The sequence below is a fragment of the Ylistrum balloti genome, unplaced genomic scaffold (assembly GCF_031769215.1).
Source record: "Ylistrum balloti isolate Yb309-2 unplaced genomic scaffold, AGI_CSIRO_Ybal_v1 Utg370126, whole genome shotgun sequence".
NCBI classification, from domain to species: domain Eukaryota; kingdom Metazoa; phylum Mollusca; class Bivalvia; order Pectinida; family Pectinidae; genus Ylistrum; species Ylistrum balloti.
In genome coordinates, this window is record NW_026782140.1 from 848132 (window position 1) to 870384 (window position 22253).

Consider the following 22253-nt stretch of genomic DNA (forward strand, 5'->3'; position numbering starts at 1 on the left):
TCTGTGAGAAACAAAGGCAGCAGCTCATTATAATGTTTATTTTAGATTTAGATTTTTTAGATTTTTTAATTTGGTAAAACACAATATTAAAATACATACAAACATGTAAAGTAACAATTTTGTTGAACCAGGATAACACAGTAAAGTCCGAAGACTTATTTCCACTGTGGTCCCTATATATATACGTTTATATACGTCTGTAGAGAAACACTTGTACACATGTATTGTTAACACTTATTATCTTACAGACTTGTTATAATTAAAGTCTAGTGGTTGTAAGATGATTTAAATCTACATGTATTTATTTAATTTATTTTAATTATTTATTTGTGGTTGTGATTTCCATGTGGTAGTCAGTGTAGAAGGATTTGTTCATGAAATGAAAGTGTGTGTAGATCATGATGTCTTGTGAATTTGTAGTGATAAAGTCTCTATGAGAGGGTGAAACACTTTGACAGAATAAACTCAACCAAATCACTTACTGGTAATAATTATGTTTTGAGTAATTCACTTTATCACCAGTAAAAGCGAAACCACTTACTGTTAATAATTATATTTCACTTATAATTCACTCTTCATAGATCATAATTTGTACCTGTCATCACCAGTAAGAGAGATAGCTTGATGTATCAAGAGGAGTTATCAAAATCCATGATTATAAGTCAAAAGCAGGGATTTACAGGGAAATCATTGACAAGATGCCCATAGGGCCTGTATTGCTTACCTAGGAATTTAAAGAATTTGTTCTAATTTTACCTTATTCAGCCAATGCCATCCTTGTAAACTTGGTTTTAGTAAAAATATCTACAACTTTTCAATATTTGAAACTTTAATAAATAAAACACATCAGAGATAAAGGAGACTGTGTTGCTGTATAATTGATTTACATTTTCATATAGATATGTACGACCTCATCATCATCTAGGATATGTACACTCCTCATCATCATCTCAGATATGTACACTCCTCATCATCATCTAGGATATGTAGACTCCTCATCACCATCTAGGATATGTACACTCCTCATCATGATCAAGGATATGTACACTCCTCATCATCATCTAGGATATGTACACTCCTCATCATGATCAAGGATATGTACACTCCTCATCATGATCAAGGATATGTACACTCCTCATCATGATCAAGGATATGTACACTTCTCATCATCAACTAGGATATGTACACTCCTCATCATGATCAAGGATATGTACACTCCTCATCATCATCTAGGATATGTACACTCCTCATCATCATCTAGGATATGTACACTCCTCATCATGATCAAGGATATGTACACTCCTCATCATGATCAAGGATATGTACACTCCTCATCATGATCAAGGATATGTACACTCCTCATCATGATCAAGGATATGTACACTCCTCATCATCATCTAGGATATGTACACCCCTCATCATGATCAAGGATATGTACACTCCTCATCATGATCAAGGATATGTACACTCCTCATCATGATCAAGGATATGTACACTCCTCATCATGATCAAGGATATGTACACTCCTCATCATGATCAAGGATATGTACACTCCTCATCATCATCTAGGATATGTACACTCCTCATCATCATCTAGGATATGTACACTCCTCATGTATAAACATTTGTCTAGAACTCCAAAAGAAGTGATTTGTGGAACAAAGAACTACAAACTGAAGTGTCTCTGTCTGCTATCTTTGATGACCAATAGTCATGTTGTTAGGCTCATTCAAGAAGGTCAATGTTACACATTTCTTAATCTCACAACTTTAAATGAAATTATAAAAAGCAAATAACATTTCCCTTCTTGGCTTTAATAGTTGCATGATTTCTCATACAGTGTTACACAAGAGGTATCTATACAAGATTGATTCTGTAACCAACTTTCCTTAACATACTGTAATAAAGGCACCATTCCAAAAACAACACAAGAAAAAAAACATGAGGCCCAGAGGCTCTGTGCATATGTTCCACATTTAACACATTTGACCCATGTGACCATGACTATGGGTCAAGGTCATTTCTGTTACTTTCTTGGACTTCATAAAGGAATATACTGGCCAAATATAATGATTCTAGGCTTTTCGATATTTCAGAAGAATTTGTTTAAACCTTTTAACATATTTGACTCCTATGACCTTGAAGATTGGTTAAGGTCATTTCTTTTAGCAAACTTTGTAGGACACCATAGAGGAACATAGTAGCCTAATATAATGATTCTAGGCCTTCTGGTATTTTGATAGAAGTCGCTTAAATTTTTAAAAATACATTTGACCTCAGTGACCTTGAATATGGGTCAAGGTTATTTTTTTTCGCAAACTTTGTTAAGCTTCATCAAAGGAACCTTCCAGCCAAATAAAATGATTCTAGGCCTTCTGGTATTTTGGAAGAAGTCGTTTAAAGGTTTTAACACATTTGACCTCTGTGACCTTGAATATGGAACAAGGTCATTTATCTTTGCAAACTTTGTTTGGCTTCATCAAGGGAACATTCCAGCCAAATATGATAACTCTACGCCTTTCGGTATTTCAGAAGAAGTTGTGTAAATGAAAAGTTGACGGACGCCGGACAGACGGACGCCACGCTATTTTTAGAGTAAAATGACTAAATTATTATGCTGAAATATTAACCATGAACGTGTCTTCATGGCCACCGTGGACAATGGATACAAGTTTTTGTTATCAAAAATATAAACTTTCATTAGGGGTTATCATTGACTGGGACTATCAAAGTCCATTGGTTTGTATATTTTCACTACTTGACTGAATTCTAATTTTTAAGTTGACCAAACAAAGTTATTTTTTTTAATCAAAAAGGAAATTATCTGATTTCTGAAATAATTAAAACAATTCAATCTTTAACTTCCAAAAAATTGCTCTGTTGGGTCTGGTGGATTCTGAATACAAAATACAATACACAGCATCGCAGCATTTCTCTTAGTGTAACAAAAGAATATCACATCGCTTTTAATCAAAACTGATTTTATGTACATCACAAACATCTGACATCAAATCAATCAAAATGGTAGGAAAGTAATAAACAAAACATCATATTCCTTCTACATGGAATGTCAAACACGTCACTTACTACTAAAACTCATGGTCCGGGTTTAAAGTGTTACCTTTGCCGTAAGAATCTAACAAGTACAAAATGTAATGTTTCCTGTTCTCTTCCGTTTTCTTGAAAACACTAATTCTGTAAATATATCAATACTCTAGTATGTGTGTTGTTGCATGCTAGAAACACATCACAATGATCAGAACATGCACTAGAGTACCTCAAGCAAACACGAAGTAACCATGTTCTCCTGACTTAATCCTTAATCGTCTCTTGCATTGAGTTTGTGACATCATACTACAACTATCAAGTTCTCTATATCATTATGATAATATCATCTGGCTATGAAGTCCTCCACATCCTGGTGAGGATGTCCTCTATTCACCTCCTCTAGTCATGAAGTCTACCACATCCTAGTGACGATATCCTCTATATATCCTCACTAGCCATGAAATCCTCCACATCCTTGTGACATATCCTCTAAATACCTCCTCTAGCCATGATGTCGTCTACCTTTTCATGATTCAAATCTTTGACCTCCTCTAGCCATGATGTTGTCTACCTCGTCATGATTCAAACCCATCACCTCCTCTAGTCATGATGTCGTCTACCTTTTCATGACTCCAACCGGTGACCTCCTCTAGCCATGATGTCGTCTAGTCGTCTACCTTTTCATGACTCAAACTAGTGACCTCATCTAGCCATGATGTTGTCTACCTTTTCATGATTCAAATCTGTCACCTCCTCTAGCCATGATGTTGTCTACCTCGTCATGATTCAAATCTGTCACCTCCTCTAGCCATGATGCCGTCTACCTCGTCATGATTCAAACCTGTGACATTCATGTATATTTTGATGAGCATCTCTGGCAACATCACTTTCATCACATAATCAAGAAACTGAAACAAAGACAAAATGTCATAAGGATTTGAAAAACTATGGCATGGAAGAGGCACACTACGATGTCAAACTTAATGTAAATGTATTGTATGGCTGTGATGGTGGCCATCTTCCATCTGATGCGTGAACATTTCTGTAGGGCCATCTGTAAACCATACACTCATTAGTGAAAGTTCTGTCTTAAATACAACAATTCTTTTAGCAGAAGAGAAGAATATTTTCAAGATGGCAACCATCTAGAAAATAATGGTATTTAATTGATTTTCTATTAAGTGGTTATGGGCTTGTAAGCGGCGTTAAGGTGACCTTGACTTAAAACGTTAAAAACAAGTTAGTGGTATGTTGGTGATATTCCATTCAGTTTGTCTACTTTTGTCAATAAAATGCCAGGAACTATGATCATCTGATTAATGAAAGTGACCTTGACCTTGTACATGGAGACCTGAGGGTTGTGTAAAACTTTATAATTGGCTGATCTATTGAAGTGACCTTGACCTTTTACTTGGAGACCTGAGGGTTGTGTAAAACTTTATCATTGGCTGACCTATTGAAGTGACCTTGACCTTTTACTTGGAGACCTGAGGGTTGTGTAAAACTTTATCATTGGCTGATCTACTGAAGTGACCTTGACCTTTTACATGGAGACCTGTGATCATTGATGGAGACTTAAACTCCTACTCACCCCATGATCCTTTTTACAAAATATTGACATCAATGCTTCCATGACAATGTCCTGTTGTTCATCTGTGAAGAGACTCAGATAAACTTGGTAGTTGAGACGGACTGTAAACAATAAAATTCTCGATGAGAAGATATACACTGAGTACGGTACTAAACCTTAAATAAACTGAATGAAGTGAATCAATCATTTGTCTTGATGGACCTATACAAACTGCTGGAGTATCTCCAAATGTCGGTCTACAAAGCAGGGAAATCAACAGCATGACACTATATTGAAGATTATGTTACAATTAGAAGAATGACAATTTAAATCAGATTTATAAAATTCCATTGTTTTTATTTGCATTCAGAACAATGTTAATTGGAATCAGCTACTGTATAAAAATCTATGGTTTTTATCTATTATTTTCACCCAGAACACAGTGCTAATTTAAATTGGCTACTGCGTAAAATTGGCCATTTTCTTTAATAAATTCTGTCACTTTCTAAATAGCTTTCTGGTTGGAATCTTATATGTACAAATGTTGTAGCGATACTTTTATCAACTACTGTACAGGAAATTGTGTTCAAAGCATTAAATAAAAAGCAGCATTTTGATTGGTCAATAGCAAAACAGTTACATTATGATATAAGATTTTTTAAATTACCACCACTGATAGGTAGCAGATGTTTAATGATTTCCCATTGAATATAATATCTATGTCACAATCATGACAGAATATCAATATTTTTCACAAAAAGGAAAACCGTTGAATTTTAATGCAGTGAATGGAAAGGATTTTTAGAGTTGGTCACAACAGAAAAAGTATCAGTTGTCATAGAAACAATTTAAGGATTCTGAAATCATCACCACAGAGAGGATTGCTATTTTTTTTTTTTTATCATACTAATAATTTCTTTTTAGTTCTGACAAAAATGTGATAAAAGCTTTATAAAATCTGACAATTTCTGATGAGTTCTACAATAATCACTGATTCTGATACCTACATCTAGCTCTGCCACCTTGCTTGAACTGCTTGTGTCTTTCACAAGGAATCTGTATATAAAGACAAAATCAGCTGTTATCAACATCTTGAGTGAAATACCCTTAGACCTGAGACAAACAAACTGCAGACTATGTGTAATTGACAAGTTTAGAAAATCATCATCTTGACTTCTATTTGATAATGGGACATGATGTTGACATTTAAGACACATTCACCATGTGTTAGGTCCAATTTAAACTTGGTATTCTATTTGAAATGCTCTCACCTTCCCCTCAAAGATGTTTCTCAGGTATTTCTTATTGTCTTGGACAAGGAACCACATGTGCTGTTCATTTAAATCCTTTACGCTTCTGAGAAAAAAACAACAAACAAATTAACATCTCAAAATAAACATCAATTGACATCTATATAGCACCACCACAACACTCCATCAGATAATTATAGAACATCTACATAGCACCAACACAACACTCCATCAGATAATTATACAACATCTACATAGCACCAACACAACACTCCATCAGATAATTATACAACATCTACATAGCACCAACACAACACTCCATCAGATAATTATACAACATCTACATAGCACCAACACAACACTCCAGATAATTATAGAACATCTACATAGCACCAACACAACACTCCATCAGATAATTATAGAACATCTACATAGCACCAACACAACGCTCCATCAGATAATTATACAACATCTACATAGCACCAACACAACACTCCATCAGATAATTATACAACATCTACATAGCACCAACACAACACTCCATCAGATAATTATACAACATCTACATAGCACCAACACAACACTCCATCAGATAATTATACAACATCTACATAGCACCAACACAACACTCCATCAGATAATTATACAACATCTACATAGCACCAACACAACACTCCATCAGATGATTATAGAACATCTACATAGCACCAACACAACGCTCCATCAGATAATTATACAACATCTACATAGCACCAACACAACACTCCATCAGATAATTATACAACATCTACATAGCACCAACACAACACTCCATCAGATAATTATACAACATCTACATAGCACCAACACAACACTCCAGATAATTATACAACATCTACATAGCACCAACACAACACTCCATCAGATAATTATACAACATCTACATAGTACCAACACAACACTCCATCAGATAATTATAGAACATCTACATAGCACCAACACAACACTCCATCAGATAATTATACAACATCTACATAGCACCAACACAACACTCCATCAGATAATTATAGAACATCTACATAGCACCAACACAACACTCCATCAGATAATTATACAACATCTACATAGCACCAACACAACACTCCATCAGATAATTATACAACATCTACATAGCACCAACACAACACTCCATCAGATAATTATAGAACATCTACATAGCACCAACACAACACTCCATCAGATAATTATAGAACATCTAACTTTATAGATATAAAATGTTAAAATACTATCCTGACAGGATAATACAACGTTCTACTACAGTTATACAACATCCCTCAATAATACAACATTCTACTACAGTTGTACAACATCCCTCAATAACACAACATTCTACTACAGTTATACAATATCCCCCAATAATACAACATTCTACTAGTTGTACAACATCCCTCAATAATACAACATCCTACTACAGTTATACAACATCCCTCAATAATACAACATTCTACTACAGTTATACAACATCCCTCAATAATACAACATTCTACTACAGTTATACAACATCCCTCAATAATACAACATTCTACTACAGTTATACAACATCCCTCAATAATACAACATTCTACTACAGTTATACAACATCCCTCAATAATACAATATTCTACTACAGTTATACAACATCCCTCAATAATACAACATTCTACTACAGTTATACAACATCCCTCAATAATACTACATTCTACTTGTTATACAACATCCCTCAATAATACAACATTGTACTACAGTTATACAACATCCCTCAATAATACAACATTCTACTACAGTTATACAGCATCCCTCAATAATACAACATTCTACTACAGTTATACAACATCCCTCAATAATACAACATTCTACTACAGTTATACAACATCCCTCAATAATACAACATTCTACTACAGTTATACAACATCCCTCAATAATACTACATTCTACTTGTTATACAACATCCCTCAATAATACAACATTGTACTACAGTTATACAACATCCCTCAATAATACAACATTGTACTACAGTTATACAACATCCCTCAATAATACAACATTGTACTACAGTTATACAACATCCCTCAATAATACAACATTCTACTACAGTTATACAACATCCCTCAATAATACAACATTGTACTACAGTTATACAACATCCCTCAATAATACAACATTCTACTACAGTTATACAACATCCCTCAATAATACAACATCCTACTACAGTTATACAACATCCCTCAATAATACTACATATAATACTACAACAATAGTTAGAAAATGTATACTCACTCTGCATGTATTATTTCCTGTTTGAGGTCAGATCGTAAATGTTTCAATCCTTCATCATAAATCATCATACATTGCTCCGCCTCCTGTTGAGATAGAGAAGGCTGGGGATCATGTGACTTGGTGATGGACAGACTCCCACCATTTAATTCCAGTGTAGTCTGTTTTAGTTTCTGTGGAGACCTCCTTCTACTACATGACAAAGAGGGTAATTCTATAACTGATGATGATTTAAAAGTATTTGTTGTTTCAGGGTGAAATAATTCCTTTTCTGGTTTTGAAGATTTTCCTCCAGTAATATACTTTTGTTTTTTATGTGGGACTTCTTCATCAGATATATCTTCTTCTGGGAACTTTGGTAGAACTCTTTTTCTACTCATTCGTCGCTTCAAAGCTATGAGACAGTCCTCACTATCTGAATCTATCACAGGTATGTCTAGTATGTCTTCAGTATCCAGCCCCTTAAACACCTTACACGGTGATTTTCTTCTCCATGTACTGGACAATAATGGCAGATTATCATCACTGGCAGAGTCCAAATCACTGACAATGAATCTAAGGTTATCAAAGTCTGGATGTGTAGGACTAAACTGATCACCATCACTGTCTGACATCTTGTCACTATTATACTCCTCACTTTTCTGTTGTATGAAACTACAGGAGGGTAATATACTGTCATTGGAGTCGTCATCCTGTCCAGGATCTTCATCTGAGGGATTGGAGGTAGTTACCAAAGGTTCAGTCCTCTTCACTAGGACGGAGGTATTAGAGAAGGAGTTACATGGTATCACTGTTAAATTGAGCTCTTGTATCTGTTCAGCACTGTCCGCAGTAAGAGAAGGTTCATTGGTAGAAGATGAAGACACATCACAATGTGTAATAGTACCACCAGAACAAGAAGAAGTTATCAGGAGTCCTGAGGATGCTTCTCTCGTCTCTGCTGACGTTGTGAGTTCAGGCTGTTTGTGGTGAGAAGTATCTGACGTTGTGAGTTCAGGCTGTTTGTGGTGAGAAGTATCTGATGTTAAGAGTTCCGACTGTTTGTGGTGAGAAGTATCTGACGTTGTGAGTTCAGGCTGTTTGTGGTGAGAAGTATCTGACGTTGTGAGTTCCAGCTGTTTGTGGTGAGAAGTATCTGATGTTGTGAGTTCTGGCTGTTTGTGGTGAGAAGTATCTGATGTTGTGAGTTCCGGCTGTTTGTGGTGAGAAGTATCTGATGTTGTGAGTTCAGGCTGTTTGTGGTGAGAAGTATCTGATGTTGTGAGTTCCGGCTGTTTGTGGTGAGAAGTATCTGCTGTTATCAGTTCCGGCTGTTTGTGGTGAGAAGTATCTGATGTTATCAGTTCCTGCTGTTTGAGTTTCGACCGTTCCTCTTTCCTTCTGTCCACTGACTTCATTTTCTTTTTGTGTTTTGACATTTTACCACGTTTTATTCTGTCAAAATTAAAGAAATGATTTCAATTATGTACTTAATTTAAGATAAGCATTTTTGAGAACTAAATGAATATATTCAAATCTTTTATAACTAAAAAGACAACAAGCACATTTAAAGGTAAAATTCTAAGACATTGGAAGGATGCTGTGGGCCATCTACACTCTCTATGATCAAACTTAATACAAAGATAAATCTGGCTATTAACACATTATCTAGTGAGGCATACTTCAGTACCAGGTCGATGAAACTCGCACATCCACATACTTCTGTTTAAATAATATTTTACATATTTTAAAGGGGGTTAGTGGATTAGAGTGAAAGTGGGATTATTACAGGTCAGAATGAAATTCTGCTGCAATGTCAAATTTTTATACCAATAGTAAATGTCTGTGGAGACAACTACAGCAGTTAAAATTAGCAAACAATTGACTACAAAAGTATGAACTAAGACGACACTTGACAGACAACAGTATGAACTAAGAAGACAATGGACAGACAGCAGTATGAACTAAGAAGACAATGGACAGACAGCAGTATGAACTAAGAAGACAATCAACAGACAGCAGTATGAACTAAGAAGACAATGGACAAACAGCAGTATGAACTAAGAAGACAATGGACAGACAGCAGTATGAACTAAGAAGACAATGGACAGACAGCAGTATGAACTAAGAAGACAATGGACTACAGCAGTATGAACTAAGAAGACAATGGACAGACAGCAGTATGAACTAAGAAGACAATGGACAGACAGCAGTATGAACTAAGAAGACAATGGACTACAGCAGTATGAACTAAGAAGACCATGGACAGACAGATGTATGAACTAAGAAGACAATGGACAGAAAGCAGTATGAACTAAGAAGACAATGGACAGACAGCAGTATGAACTAAGAAGACAATGGACAGACAGCAGTATGAACTAAGAAGACAATGGACAAACAGCAGTATGAACTAAGAAGACAATGGACAGACAGCAGTATGAACTAAGAAGACAATGGACTACAGCAGTATGAACTAAGAAGACAATCAACAGACAGCAGTATGAACTAAGAAGACAATGGACAGACAGCAGTATGAACTAAGAAGACAATGGACTACAGCAGTATGAACTAAGAAGACAATCAACAGACAGCAGTATGAACTAAGAAGACAATGGACAGACAGCAGTATGAACTAAGAAGACAATGGACTACAGCAGTATGAACTAAGAAGACCATGGACAGACAGCAGTATGAACTAAGAAGACAATGGACAGACAGCAGTATGAACTAAGAAGACAATGGACAGACAGCAGTATGAACTATGAAGACAATGGACTACAGCAGTATGAACTAAGAAGACAATGGACAGACAGCAGTATGAACTAAGAAGACCATGGACTACAGCAGTATGAACTAAGAAGACCATGGACTACAGCAGTATGAACTAAGAAGACAATGGACAGACAGCAGTATGAACTAAGAAGACAATGGACTACAGCAGTATGAACTAAGAAGACCATGGACAGACAGCAGTATGAACTAAGAAGACAATGGACTACAGCAGTATGAACTAAGAAGACAATGGACAGACAGCAGTATGAACTAAGAAGACAATGGACTACAGCAGTATGAACTAAGAAGACAATGGACAGACAGCAGTATGAACTAAGAAGACCATGGACAGACAGCAGTATGAACTAAGAAGACAATGGACTACAGCAGTATGAACTAAGAAGACCATGGACAGACAGCAGTATGAACTAAGAAGACAATGGACAGACAGCAGTATGAACTAAGAAGACAATGGACAGACAGCAGTATGAACTAAGAAGACAATGGACAGACAGCAGTATGAACTAAGAAGACAATGGACTACAGCAGTATGAACTAAGAAGACAATGGACAGACAGCAGTATGAACTAAGAAGACAATGGACAGACAGCAGTATGAACTAAGAAGACAATGGACTACAGCAGTATGAACTAAGAAGACAATGGACAGACAGCAGTATGAACTAAGAAGACAATGGACAGACAGCAGTATGAACTAAGAAGACAATGGACTACAGCAGTATGAACTAAGAAGACCATGGACAGACAGCAGTATGAACTAAGAAGACAATGGACTACAGCAGTATGAACTAAGAAGACAATGGACAGACAGCAGTATGAACTAAGAAGACAATGGACTACAGCAGTATGAACTAAGAAGACCATGGACAGACAGCAGTATGAACTAAGAAGACAATGGACTACAGCAGTATGAACTAAGAAGACCATGGACAGACAGCAGTATGAACTAAGAAGACAATGGACAGACAGCAGTATGAACTAAGAAGACAATCAACAGACAGCAGTATGAACTAAGAAGACAATGGACTACAGCAGTATGAACTAAGAAGACCATGGACAGACAGCAGTATGAACTAAGAAGACAATGGACAGACAGCAGTATGAACTAAGAAGACAATGGACAGACAGCAGTATGAACTAAGAAGACAATGGACAGACAGCAGTATGAACTAAGAAGACAATGGACAAACAGCAGTATCAACTAGGAAGACAATCAACAGCAGCAGTATGAATTAAGAAGACAATGGACAGACAGTAGTATGAACTAAGAAGACAATGGACAGACAGCAGTATGAACTAAGAAGACCATGGACAGACAGCAGTATGAACTAAGAAGACAATGGACAGACAGCAGTATGAACTAAGAAGACAATGGACAGACAGCAGTATGAACTAAGAAGACAATGGACTACAGCAGTATGAACTAAGATGACAATGGACAGACAGCAGTATGAACTAAGAAGACAATCAACAGACAGCAGTATGAACTAAGAAGAAAATTGACTACAGCAGTATGAACTAAGAAGACAATGGACAGACAGCAGTATGAACTAAGAAGACAATCAACAGACAGCAGTATGAACTAAGAAGACAATGGACAGACAGTAGTATGAACTAAGAAGAAAATTGACTACAGCAGTATGAACTAAGAAGACAATGGACAGACAGCAGTATGAACTAAGAAGACAATGGACAGACAGAAGTATGAACTAAGAAGACAATCAACAGACAGCAGTATGAACTAAGAAGACAATCAACAGACAGCAGTATGAACTAAGAAGACAATGGACTACAGCAGTATGAACTAAGAAGACAATGGACTACAGCAGTATGAACTAAGAAGACAATCAACAGACAGCAGTATGAACTAAGAAGACAATGGACAGACAGTAGTATGAACTAAGAAGAAAATTGACTACAGCAGTATGAACTAAGAAGACAATGGACTACAGCAGTATGAACTAAGAAGACAATCAACAGACAGCAGTATGAACTAAGAAGACAATGGACAGACAGTAGTATGAACTAAGAAGACACTTGACTATAGCAGGAAGAACAAACATATTGTCTGTAGCTTTCTTTTAAGAACTAAAAATTAGTCAGTTATTAGAGGGGTCACATATCAATAGAACAGATCTTACATGTTTTTTATGACATCTTTCTGGTTGTGGGATGTGGAGGAAGAGGACGTAGAGGAGGAAGTGGCTCCAGTAGCAAGACCACTGCCAAGAGTGCCACTCCCACCAGTTTTACTGAAGTAAGTGCTGATCTTCACTATCTTACCACTACTGTCTCCACGCGCCATCACTTTGTACAGCTGTAGGGGAAAATATCACATAATTAATATACCTAGCAGTCAGTAACATCACAACCAGTCTCCCCGTGCCATCACTTAGTCTCCCCGCGCCATCACTTTGTACAGCTGTAGGGGAAAATATCACATAATTAATGTCAGTAATATAACAACCAGTCTCCCCGCGCCATCACTTAGTCTCCCCGTGCCATCACTTTGTCTCCCTGTGCCATCACTTTGTCTCCCCGAGCCATCACTTAGTCTCCCCGTGCCATCACTTTGTCTCATGAATCAAAAGTAAATTGTACATGAAATAGAGATAATTGTCAATAAATTTACAGTGGTAATGAGAGTTCTGCTGCAACAATGTGTACTACTTATGAGATATACTATAACAATGTGTACCCCTTATGAGGTGTGCTGCAACAATGTGTACTACTTATGAGATATACTATAACAACGTGAACCCATTATGAGATGTGCTGTAACAATGTGTACCCATTATGAGATGTTATGAGATGTGCTGTAACAATGTGTACTACTAATGAGATGTACTGTAACAATGTGTACCCATTATGAGATGTGCTGTAACAATGTGTACCCCTTATGAGATGTGCTGTACCAATGTGTACCCATTATGAGATATGCTGTAACAATGTGTACCCCTTATGAGATGTGCTGTAACAATGTGTACCCCTTATGAGATATACTATAACAATGTGTACCCCTTATGAGATGTACTGTAACAATGTGTACCCCTCATGAGATGTACTGTAACAATGTGTACCCCTCATGAGTTGTACTGTAACAATGTGTACCCCTTATGAGATGTACTGTAACAATGTGTACCCCTCATGAGTTGTACTGTAACAATGTGTACCCCTTATGAGATGTACTGTAACAATGTGTACCCATTATGAGATGTACTGTAACAATGTGTACCCCTTATGAGATGTGCTGTACCAATGTGTACCCATTATGAGATGTGCTGTAACAATGTGTACCCCTTATGAGATATACTATAACAATGTGTACCCCTTATGAGATGTACTGTAACAATGTGTACCCCTCATGAGATGTACTGTAACAATGTGTACCCCTCATGAGTTGTACTGTAACAATGTGTACCCCTTATGAGATGTACTGTAACAATGTGTACCCCTTATGAGATGTACTGTAACAATGTGTACCCATTATGAGATGTACTGTAACAATGTGTACTACTAATGAGATGTACTGTAACAATGTGTACCCATTATGAGATGTGCTGTAACAACGTGTACCCATCATGAGATGTGCTGTAACAATGTGTACCCCTTATGAGATGTACTGTAACAATGTGTACTACTAATGAGATGTACTGTAACAATGTGTACCCATTATGAGATGTGCTGTAACAACGTGTACCCATTATGAGATGTGCTGTAACAATGTGTACCCCTTATGAGATGTACTGTAACAATGTGTACCCCTTATGAGATGTACTGTAACAATGTGTACCCCTCATGAGATGTACAGTAACAAAGCTTGCCCCTTATGAGAACTACTATGACAATGTGTACCTGTAATATCAATAGTACATAGGACTAACAAGTATGAGCCTTTGTTACCTCGGATCCACTGCTGGGACTGCCTTGTTCGTTAGGACACACATACACTATCAACTTCTGTCCGTATAACGATCGGAACACAGATTCTGGAAAACACAAGGTTACACACCATATTGGTATTCTGAACAAGGTAACTATTAACTTCTAGTGGAACATTAAATCTTTAAATGTTTCTCTACATATGTATAAATACAGAGGTATTTATCAGCTCCGAGACTTAGAGGTATTGATCAGCTCTGAGACGTGTAGAGTTATGTACCGCAGACAGTATACAGAGGTGAACTTACCGGTATTTATCAGGTTAGAGACTTGTAGATTTATGTACCACAGACAGTATACAGGGGTGAACTTAGAGGTACTTATCAGCACCCAGACTTGTATATTTATGTACCACAGACAGTATACAGGGGTGAACTTAGAGGTACTTATCAGCACCCAGACTTGTATATTTATGTACCACAGACAGTATACAGGGGTGAACTTAGAGGTACTTATCAGGGTAGAGACTTATAGATTTATGTACCACAGACAGTATACAAGGGTGAACTTAGAGGTATTCAGACTACAGACAGGTATTAACAGATCTTACATACCACTGGCAGAATAGTCTATAAGGTGTAGTTGTTACCTACCATCATCACTGCCTTCTTTTACGACATATTGAATTACCGTTAATTTCCGTGTATAGTGCGCACTTTTTCAGCTAAAACTGTCATGTCAGAAAGAGGGTGCGCATTACAGCCGAGTGCGCACTATACCTGCAAATTTACGGTATCGTTCCCATCACATATTGAATTATCATTGCTGATTTTACCTGTCTATAAGGTATAGTCGTTACCTACCATCGTCACTGCCTTCTTCTATCAGAAGATCATTGGCATTAGACCTCTGTCTGAACACACATCCTAATAGCACAGTGTTTCCTTAAAATGAACACATGAAACTGAATTATTACTGGCCAAAAAAGTACAAAAAAAAACACAGAAGTAAATCCTTCATTTCAAAACAATTTTAGCATTAACTACAACATAATACAAAAATCCAATTTGTATCGCACACCTGTTGCTCAAATGACTCTAGAGACATCTTATTATGTACTAACATATTGGTAGATTGGTCTTCAGGTTTAGGTAAGTATATGTGCTTCACATACTTCAAAATAAAAAAAACAAAATGTCTACACCTTCACGGAAAAAAAGAAATATAAAAACTCTACATGTAAATGAACACCAACCAAGTGATGAACACATCTCCATCCTAGATACTGACCCTAGTTACTAACAAACACATCCCCATCCTAGATACTGACCCTAGTTACTGATAAACACATCCCCATCCTAGGTACTGACCCTAGTTACTGATAAACACATCCCCATCCTAGGTACTGACCCTAGTTACTGACAAACACATCCCCATCCTAGATACTGACCCTAGTTACTGGCAAACACATCCCCATCCTAGATACAGACCCTAGTTACTGACAAATACATCCCCATCCTAGGTACTGACCATAGTTACTGAGAAATACATCCCCATCCTAGATACTGACCCTCGTTACTGACAAACACACCCCTATCCTAGGTAGTGTCCCTAGTAACTGACAAACATATCCCCATCCTAGATACTGACCCTAGTTACTGACAAACACACCCCTATCCTAGGTAGTGTCCCTAGTAACTGACAAACATATCCCCATCCTAGATACTGACCCTAGTTACTGACAAACATATCCCCATCCTAGATACTGACCCTAGTTACTAACAAACACATCCCCATCCTAGATACTGACCCTAGTTACTGACAAACACATTCCCATCCTAGGTACTGACCCTAGTTACTGACAAATACATCCCCATCCCAGGTACTGACTCTAGTTACTGACAAACACATTCCCATCCTAGGTACTGACCCTAGTTACTAACAAACACATCCCCATCCTAGATACTGACCCTAGTTACTGACAAACACATTCCCATCCTAGGTACTGACCCTAGTTACTGACAAACACATTCCCATCCTAGGTACTGACCCTAGTTACTGACAAATACATCCCTATCCTAGGTACTGACTCTAGTTACTGACAAATACATCCCTATCCTAGGTACTGACTCTAGTTACTGACAAATACATCCCCATCCCAGGTACTGACTCTAGTTACTGACAAACACATTCCCATCCTAGGTACTGACCCTAGTTACTGACAAACACATCCCTATCCTAGATACTGACCCTACTTACTGACAAACACATCCCCATCCTAGATACTGACCCTAGTTACTGACAAACATATCCCCATCCTGGGTACTGACCCTAGTTACTGACAAATAAATCCCCATCCTAGGTACTGACCATAGTAACTGACAAACATATCCCCATCCTAATTACTGACCCTAGTTACTGACAAACACACCCCTATCCTAGGTAGTGTCCCTAGTAACTGACAAACATATCCCCATCCTAGGTACTGACCATAGTAACTGACAAACATATCCCCATCCTAATTACTGACCCTAGTTACTGACAAACACACCCCTATCCTAGGTAGTGTCCCTAGTAACTGACAAACATATCCCCATCCTAGGTACTGACCATAGTAACTGACAAACATATCCCCATCCTAATTACTGACCCTAGTTACTGACAAACACACCCCTATCCTAGGTAGTGTCCCTAGTAACTGACAAACATATCCCCATCCTAGATACTGACCCTAGTTACTGACAAACATATCCCCATCCTAGATACTGACCCTAGTTACTAACAAACATATCCCCATCCTAAATACTGATGTGTATCACTGATTAACACATCTACCTCCTAGCTACTGACCCGAGTAACAGACAAACACCTCCTCCTAGTTACTGATGTGTGTCACTTACTGACACACCTGTCACCCTTGTTACTGACCTGTTATAATCTGATTGGATCTTTTAGATTTCTTCTCCGACTTTCCTATGTCACTCACAAACTGCTTTATTAAATCATGCAATAGATTTTGTATTTCCTGCAAAAAACGAAAGAAACAATATGTCCAGTTTAGCGTGACATCAGTTCAATCAACATTCAAAAGAACAAAAAATTTTGATTCTCAGATCTTAGAATCTCTTCTGTTTTTGCTCTTAATGATAAGAAATTTGAAAATTAATCTTTTGCAGCAATAGTGTAAACTAGAACTGTCACCAGAATGGGTGACTGATACCCCCACTCCCAAATTAGCAATAGTTTATGAGGGATTGTCCGAACAAGATTCATCCAAGAGGTCTTCATTTGGTCGCCATGGCAACCAAATGGAAACAATTTTTTTTTCAATGATTCATTGTATTTTTCATCCCACTAAATCTTTTTATACAAATTTTCTACTTAATCTGATAACATCCATCTGAAGCCTCCAAAGTATTTCCATGATAACGGTTTTGGAACATCTTATATGTCAAATTATAAGTTATAATCAGCTGTAGCATTGATCAAGTTTAAATGAAAAGTGAAAGGTACAACTATATATCATAGGGATGTGGCATGTCGACTATATATCATAGGGATGTGGCATGTCGACTATATATCATAGGGATGTGGCATGTCGACTATATAGCATAGGGATGTAGCATGTCGACTATATATCATAGGGATGTGGCATGTCGACTATATATCATAGGGATGTAGAATGTCAACTATATATCATAGGGATGTAGCATGTCAACTATATATCATAGGGATGTAGAATGTCAACTATATATCATAGGGATGTGGCATGTCAACTATATATCATAGGGATGTGGCATGTTAACTATATATCATAGGGATGTGGCATGTCAACTATATATCATAGGGATGTGGCATGTCAACTAAATATCATAGGGATGTGGCATGTCGACTATACATCATAGGGATGTAGAATGTCAACTATATATCAAAGGGATGTAGAATGTCAACTATATATCATAGGGATGTGGCATGTCAACTATATTTCATAGGATGTGGCATGTCAACTATATATTATAGGGATGTAGAATGTCAACTATATATCATAGGGATGTAGAATGTCAACTATATATCATAGAGATGTAGAATGTCAACTATATATCATAGGGATGTAGAATGTCAATTATATATCATAGAGATGTGGCATGTCGACTATATATCATAGGGATGTAGAATGTCAACTATATATCATAGAGATGTAGAATGTCAACTATATATCATAGGGATGTGGCATGTCAACTATATATTATAGGGATGTAGCATGAATGTGGCATGTTGACTTTATATATATATCTATATATTATAGGGATGTAGAATGTCAACTATATATCATAGGGATGTAGAATGTCAACTATATATCATAGAGATGTAGAATGTCGACTATATATCATAGGGATGTGGCATGTCGACTATATATCATAGGCATGTAGAATGTCAACTATATATCATAGGGATGTGGCATGTCAACTATATATCATAGGGATGTGGCATGTCAACTATATATTATAGGGATGTAGAATGTCAACTATATATCATAGGGATGTAGAATGTCAACTATATATCATAGAGATGTAGAATGTCAACTATATATCATAGGGATGTAGAATGTCAACTATATATCATAGGGATGTGGCATGTCGACTATATATCATAGGGATGTAGAATGTCAATTATATATCATAGGGATGTGGCAAGTTGACTTTATATCATAGGGATGTGGCATGTCAACTATATATCATAGGGATGTAGCATGTCAACTATATATCATAGGGATGTGGCATGTTGACTTTATATCATAGGGATGTAGAATGTCAACTATATATTATAGGGATGTGGCATGTCAACTGTATATCATAGGGATGTAGAATGTCAATTATATATCATAGGGATGTGGCATGTCAACTATATATTATAGGGATGTAAAATGTCAACTATATATCACAGGGATGTAGCATGTCAACTATATATCATAGGGATGTGGCATGTCAACTATATATAATAGGGATGTAGCATGTCGACTATATATCATAGGGATGTAGCATGTCGATTATATATCATAGGGATGTGGCATGTTGACTATACATCATAGGGATGTAGCATGTCGACTATACATCATAGGGATGTGGCATGTCGACTTTATATCATAGAGATGTGGCATGTCGACTATATATCATAGGGATGCAGCATGTCGACTATATATCATAGGGATGCGGCATGTCGACTATATATCATAGGGATGTGGCATGTCGACTATATATCATAGGGATGTAGCATGTCGTGTTGACTTTATATCATAGAGATGTGGCATGTTGACTATATATCATAGGGATGTGGCATGTCGACTATATATCATAGGGATGCAGCATGTCGACTATATATCATAGGGATGTGGCATGTCGACTATATATCATAGGGATGTAGCATGTCGACTATATATCATAGGGATGTGGCATGTTGACTTTATATCATAGAGATGTGGCATGTCGACTATATATCATAGGGATGTGGCATGTCGACTTTATATTATAGAGATGTGGCATGTCGACTATATATCATAGGGATGTGGCATGTCGACTATATATCATAGGGATGTAGAATGTCAACTATATATCATAGGGATGTAGAATGTCAACTATATATCATAGGGATGTGGCATGTCGACTATATATCATAGGGATGTAGCATGTTGACTATATATCATAGGGATGTGGCATGTCAACTATACATCATAGGGATGTAGCATGTCAACTATATATCATAAGGATGTGGCATGTCAACTATATATCATAAGGATGTGGCATGTCAACTATATATCATAGGGATGTAGCATGACCTGGATTTCGGGATGTGAATAGTGGACATGTTTTAGTTTTCATTGCTGCAGTGAGCAATCTCTTGTCAAATTACATCTGGTCAGGACCTTCAAAATCAAGGGTAAGTGGTTGTTTTAAAGGTCATCAAGTCAAAACCTCCTGATCAATTGTATAGTTAGCACATCCTATGTATTCGGATGATGTTCTATGTTACATCTGAACATTATTTTGTATAAATTTGATTTTTAAATACTAATCAAAATTAACAAAACTTCAGGTGAGTCTCCAATTTTTCTGACAAAATCTTTTGAGCCGATTATAAAGATCTTTTTAACACAATTGAAATGTTTCTAAACCTGTGCATCACTTCTTACCAACAATGTATCATTTTGTAACCACTTCTTTGGGCCTGGTTTGATGTTAGAACCTATTGGATGGAAGTCTACCTGAAGGGCTCTTTTCTCATCCAACTGGAAAAACAAGATATCTCCAATTATTGTAGGTATCTATCAAGGTCTCAAATAAGGCCTTACAACATGTATGATCAACAGAGCATTCATAATCAAAACAGAGCTTGAAGAATTTAGTTGTGACACAAAAGTAATAAGGAAAAATCTACAGTAACCCTACATTACTGGTTGTGATGAATGGTAACATTACTACTTTCTGCTGAGCAATTGTTTTGTATATATGTTTCTCTCAACCACACAGTAATGATTATGTGTATAATCTTATTTTATTAAGTTATCATTTAATTATTTACATATGTATCATAAAATAAAACCGATTTTCTCCGAATAAAGGATAAAGTCTGATTATATATTTCTGCTGTCTTGTTTTTTTCTCAAAGAACTAGAAAAAACCGAAAGCATACAATTAGGCTATATAACTGTTCAAGGTGCAGGTTGTTGTGGCTTGAACATACATTTCTGTTACTAACAGAGTTTGCTTCTTTGACTTTGTTGGCAAAACAGATTGATTATCACACCAGGGTTTGATCCCTGGTCAGGGCACTCATCAGGGATAGATATTTTCCAAGCAGTTTCACATATCGTATAGATCTGTAGCAGAACTGGACAGCGAGCACTTAGCTCAGTAGGCAGACCATCCGTCTAGAGTTGGGAAGGTCCAAGGTTCGAACCCTGGTCTGCCGGCACCTCTTTCTGCACCTGTTTCATTTGGTGCCATGACTTAACCTTGTTTCAACTTCAAGCATGATATACAAGAGGATACCTGAACCTTGGTTATTAGATGTGATGTCTTCGGGGGGCGAAGACTAAAGGTAAGGGGGGAGGAGTCTAGCGTAAGTAGAGCACCTGACTAGAGTTCTGAAGGTCGCGGGTTCGAACCGTTCTACTGGTAAACCCGATAAACTAATCCCTTCGTGGATTACTTCTTCTGGGCTCATTGATATATAGATATTAGCTATAAATGTGTACCACGGAGGAATTACGTACGGGATTACCGATAAATATCTACATGTTGATATTAATTGTGCAGTTATTGCACACAGTTGCTTAGGGTTAAATCGACACTAATATTGGGAAAATCGGCGGATCCGTTCCGAGCATTACAAGATCACATAAAATACCTGAAAGAACTTTGTGATTATCCTGTTTAAAACCAT

General features: G+C 37.0%; 1 protein-coding gene across 1 annotated transcript; it reads right to left on the reverse strand.

Moving 5' to 3' along the window:
- Positions 1-3827: 3827 nt before the first annotated feature.
- On the reverse strand, positions 3828-22253 carry LOC132550485 (uncharacterized). Its single transcript, XM_060214555.1, has 11 exons — positions 22218-22253; positions 21001-21096; positions 17742-17838; positions 15677-15757; positions 14835-14920; positions 13073-13248; positions 8164-9594; positions 5890-5974; positions 5626-5674; positions 4640-4740; positions 3828-3956 (listed from the first exon to the last, which is right to left on the reverse strand). The coding sequence occupies exons 1-11, from the start codon at positions 22251-22253 to the stop codon at positions 3828-3830; spliced, it is 2367 nt and encodes a 788-aa protein (XP_060070538.1).

What these genes read in the sequence shown, in the direction of transcription:
- LOC132550485 (XM_060214555.1), bottom strand. Translation starts at nt 22,253, where the DNA reads ATGGTTTTAAACAGGATAATCACAAAGTTCTTTCAG. An exon ending in TACAAAATGATACATTGTTG is followed by an intron (nt 17,839 to 21,000) that starts GTAAGAAGTGAT and finishes CGTTTTTTGCAG; the next exon opens with GAAATACAAAATCTATTGCA. An exon ending in AGAAGAAGGCAGTGACGATG is followed by an intron (nt 14,921 to 15,676) that starts GTAGGTAACGAC and finishes TGTGTTTTCCAG; the next exon opens with AATCTGTGTTCCGATCGTTA.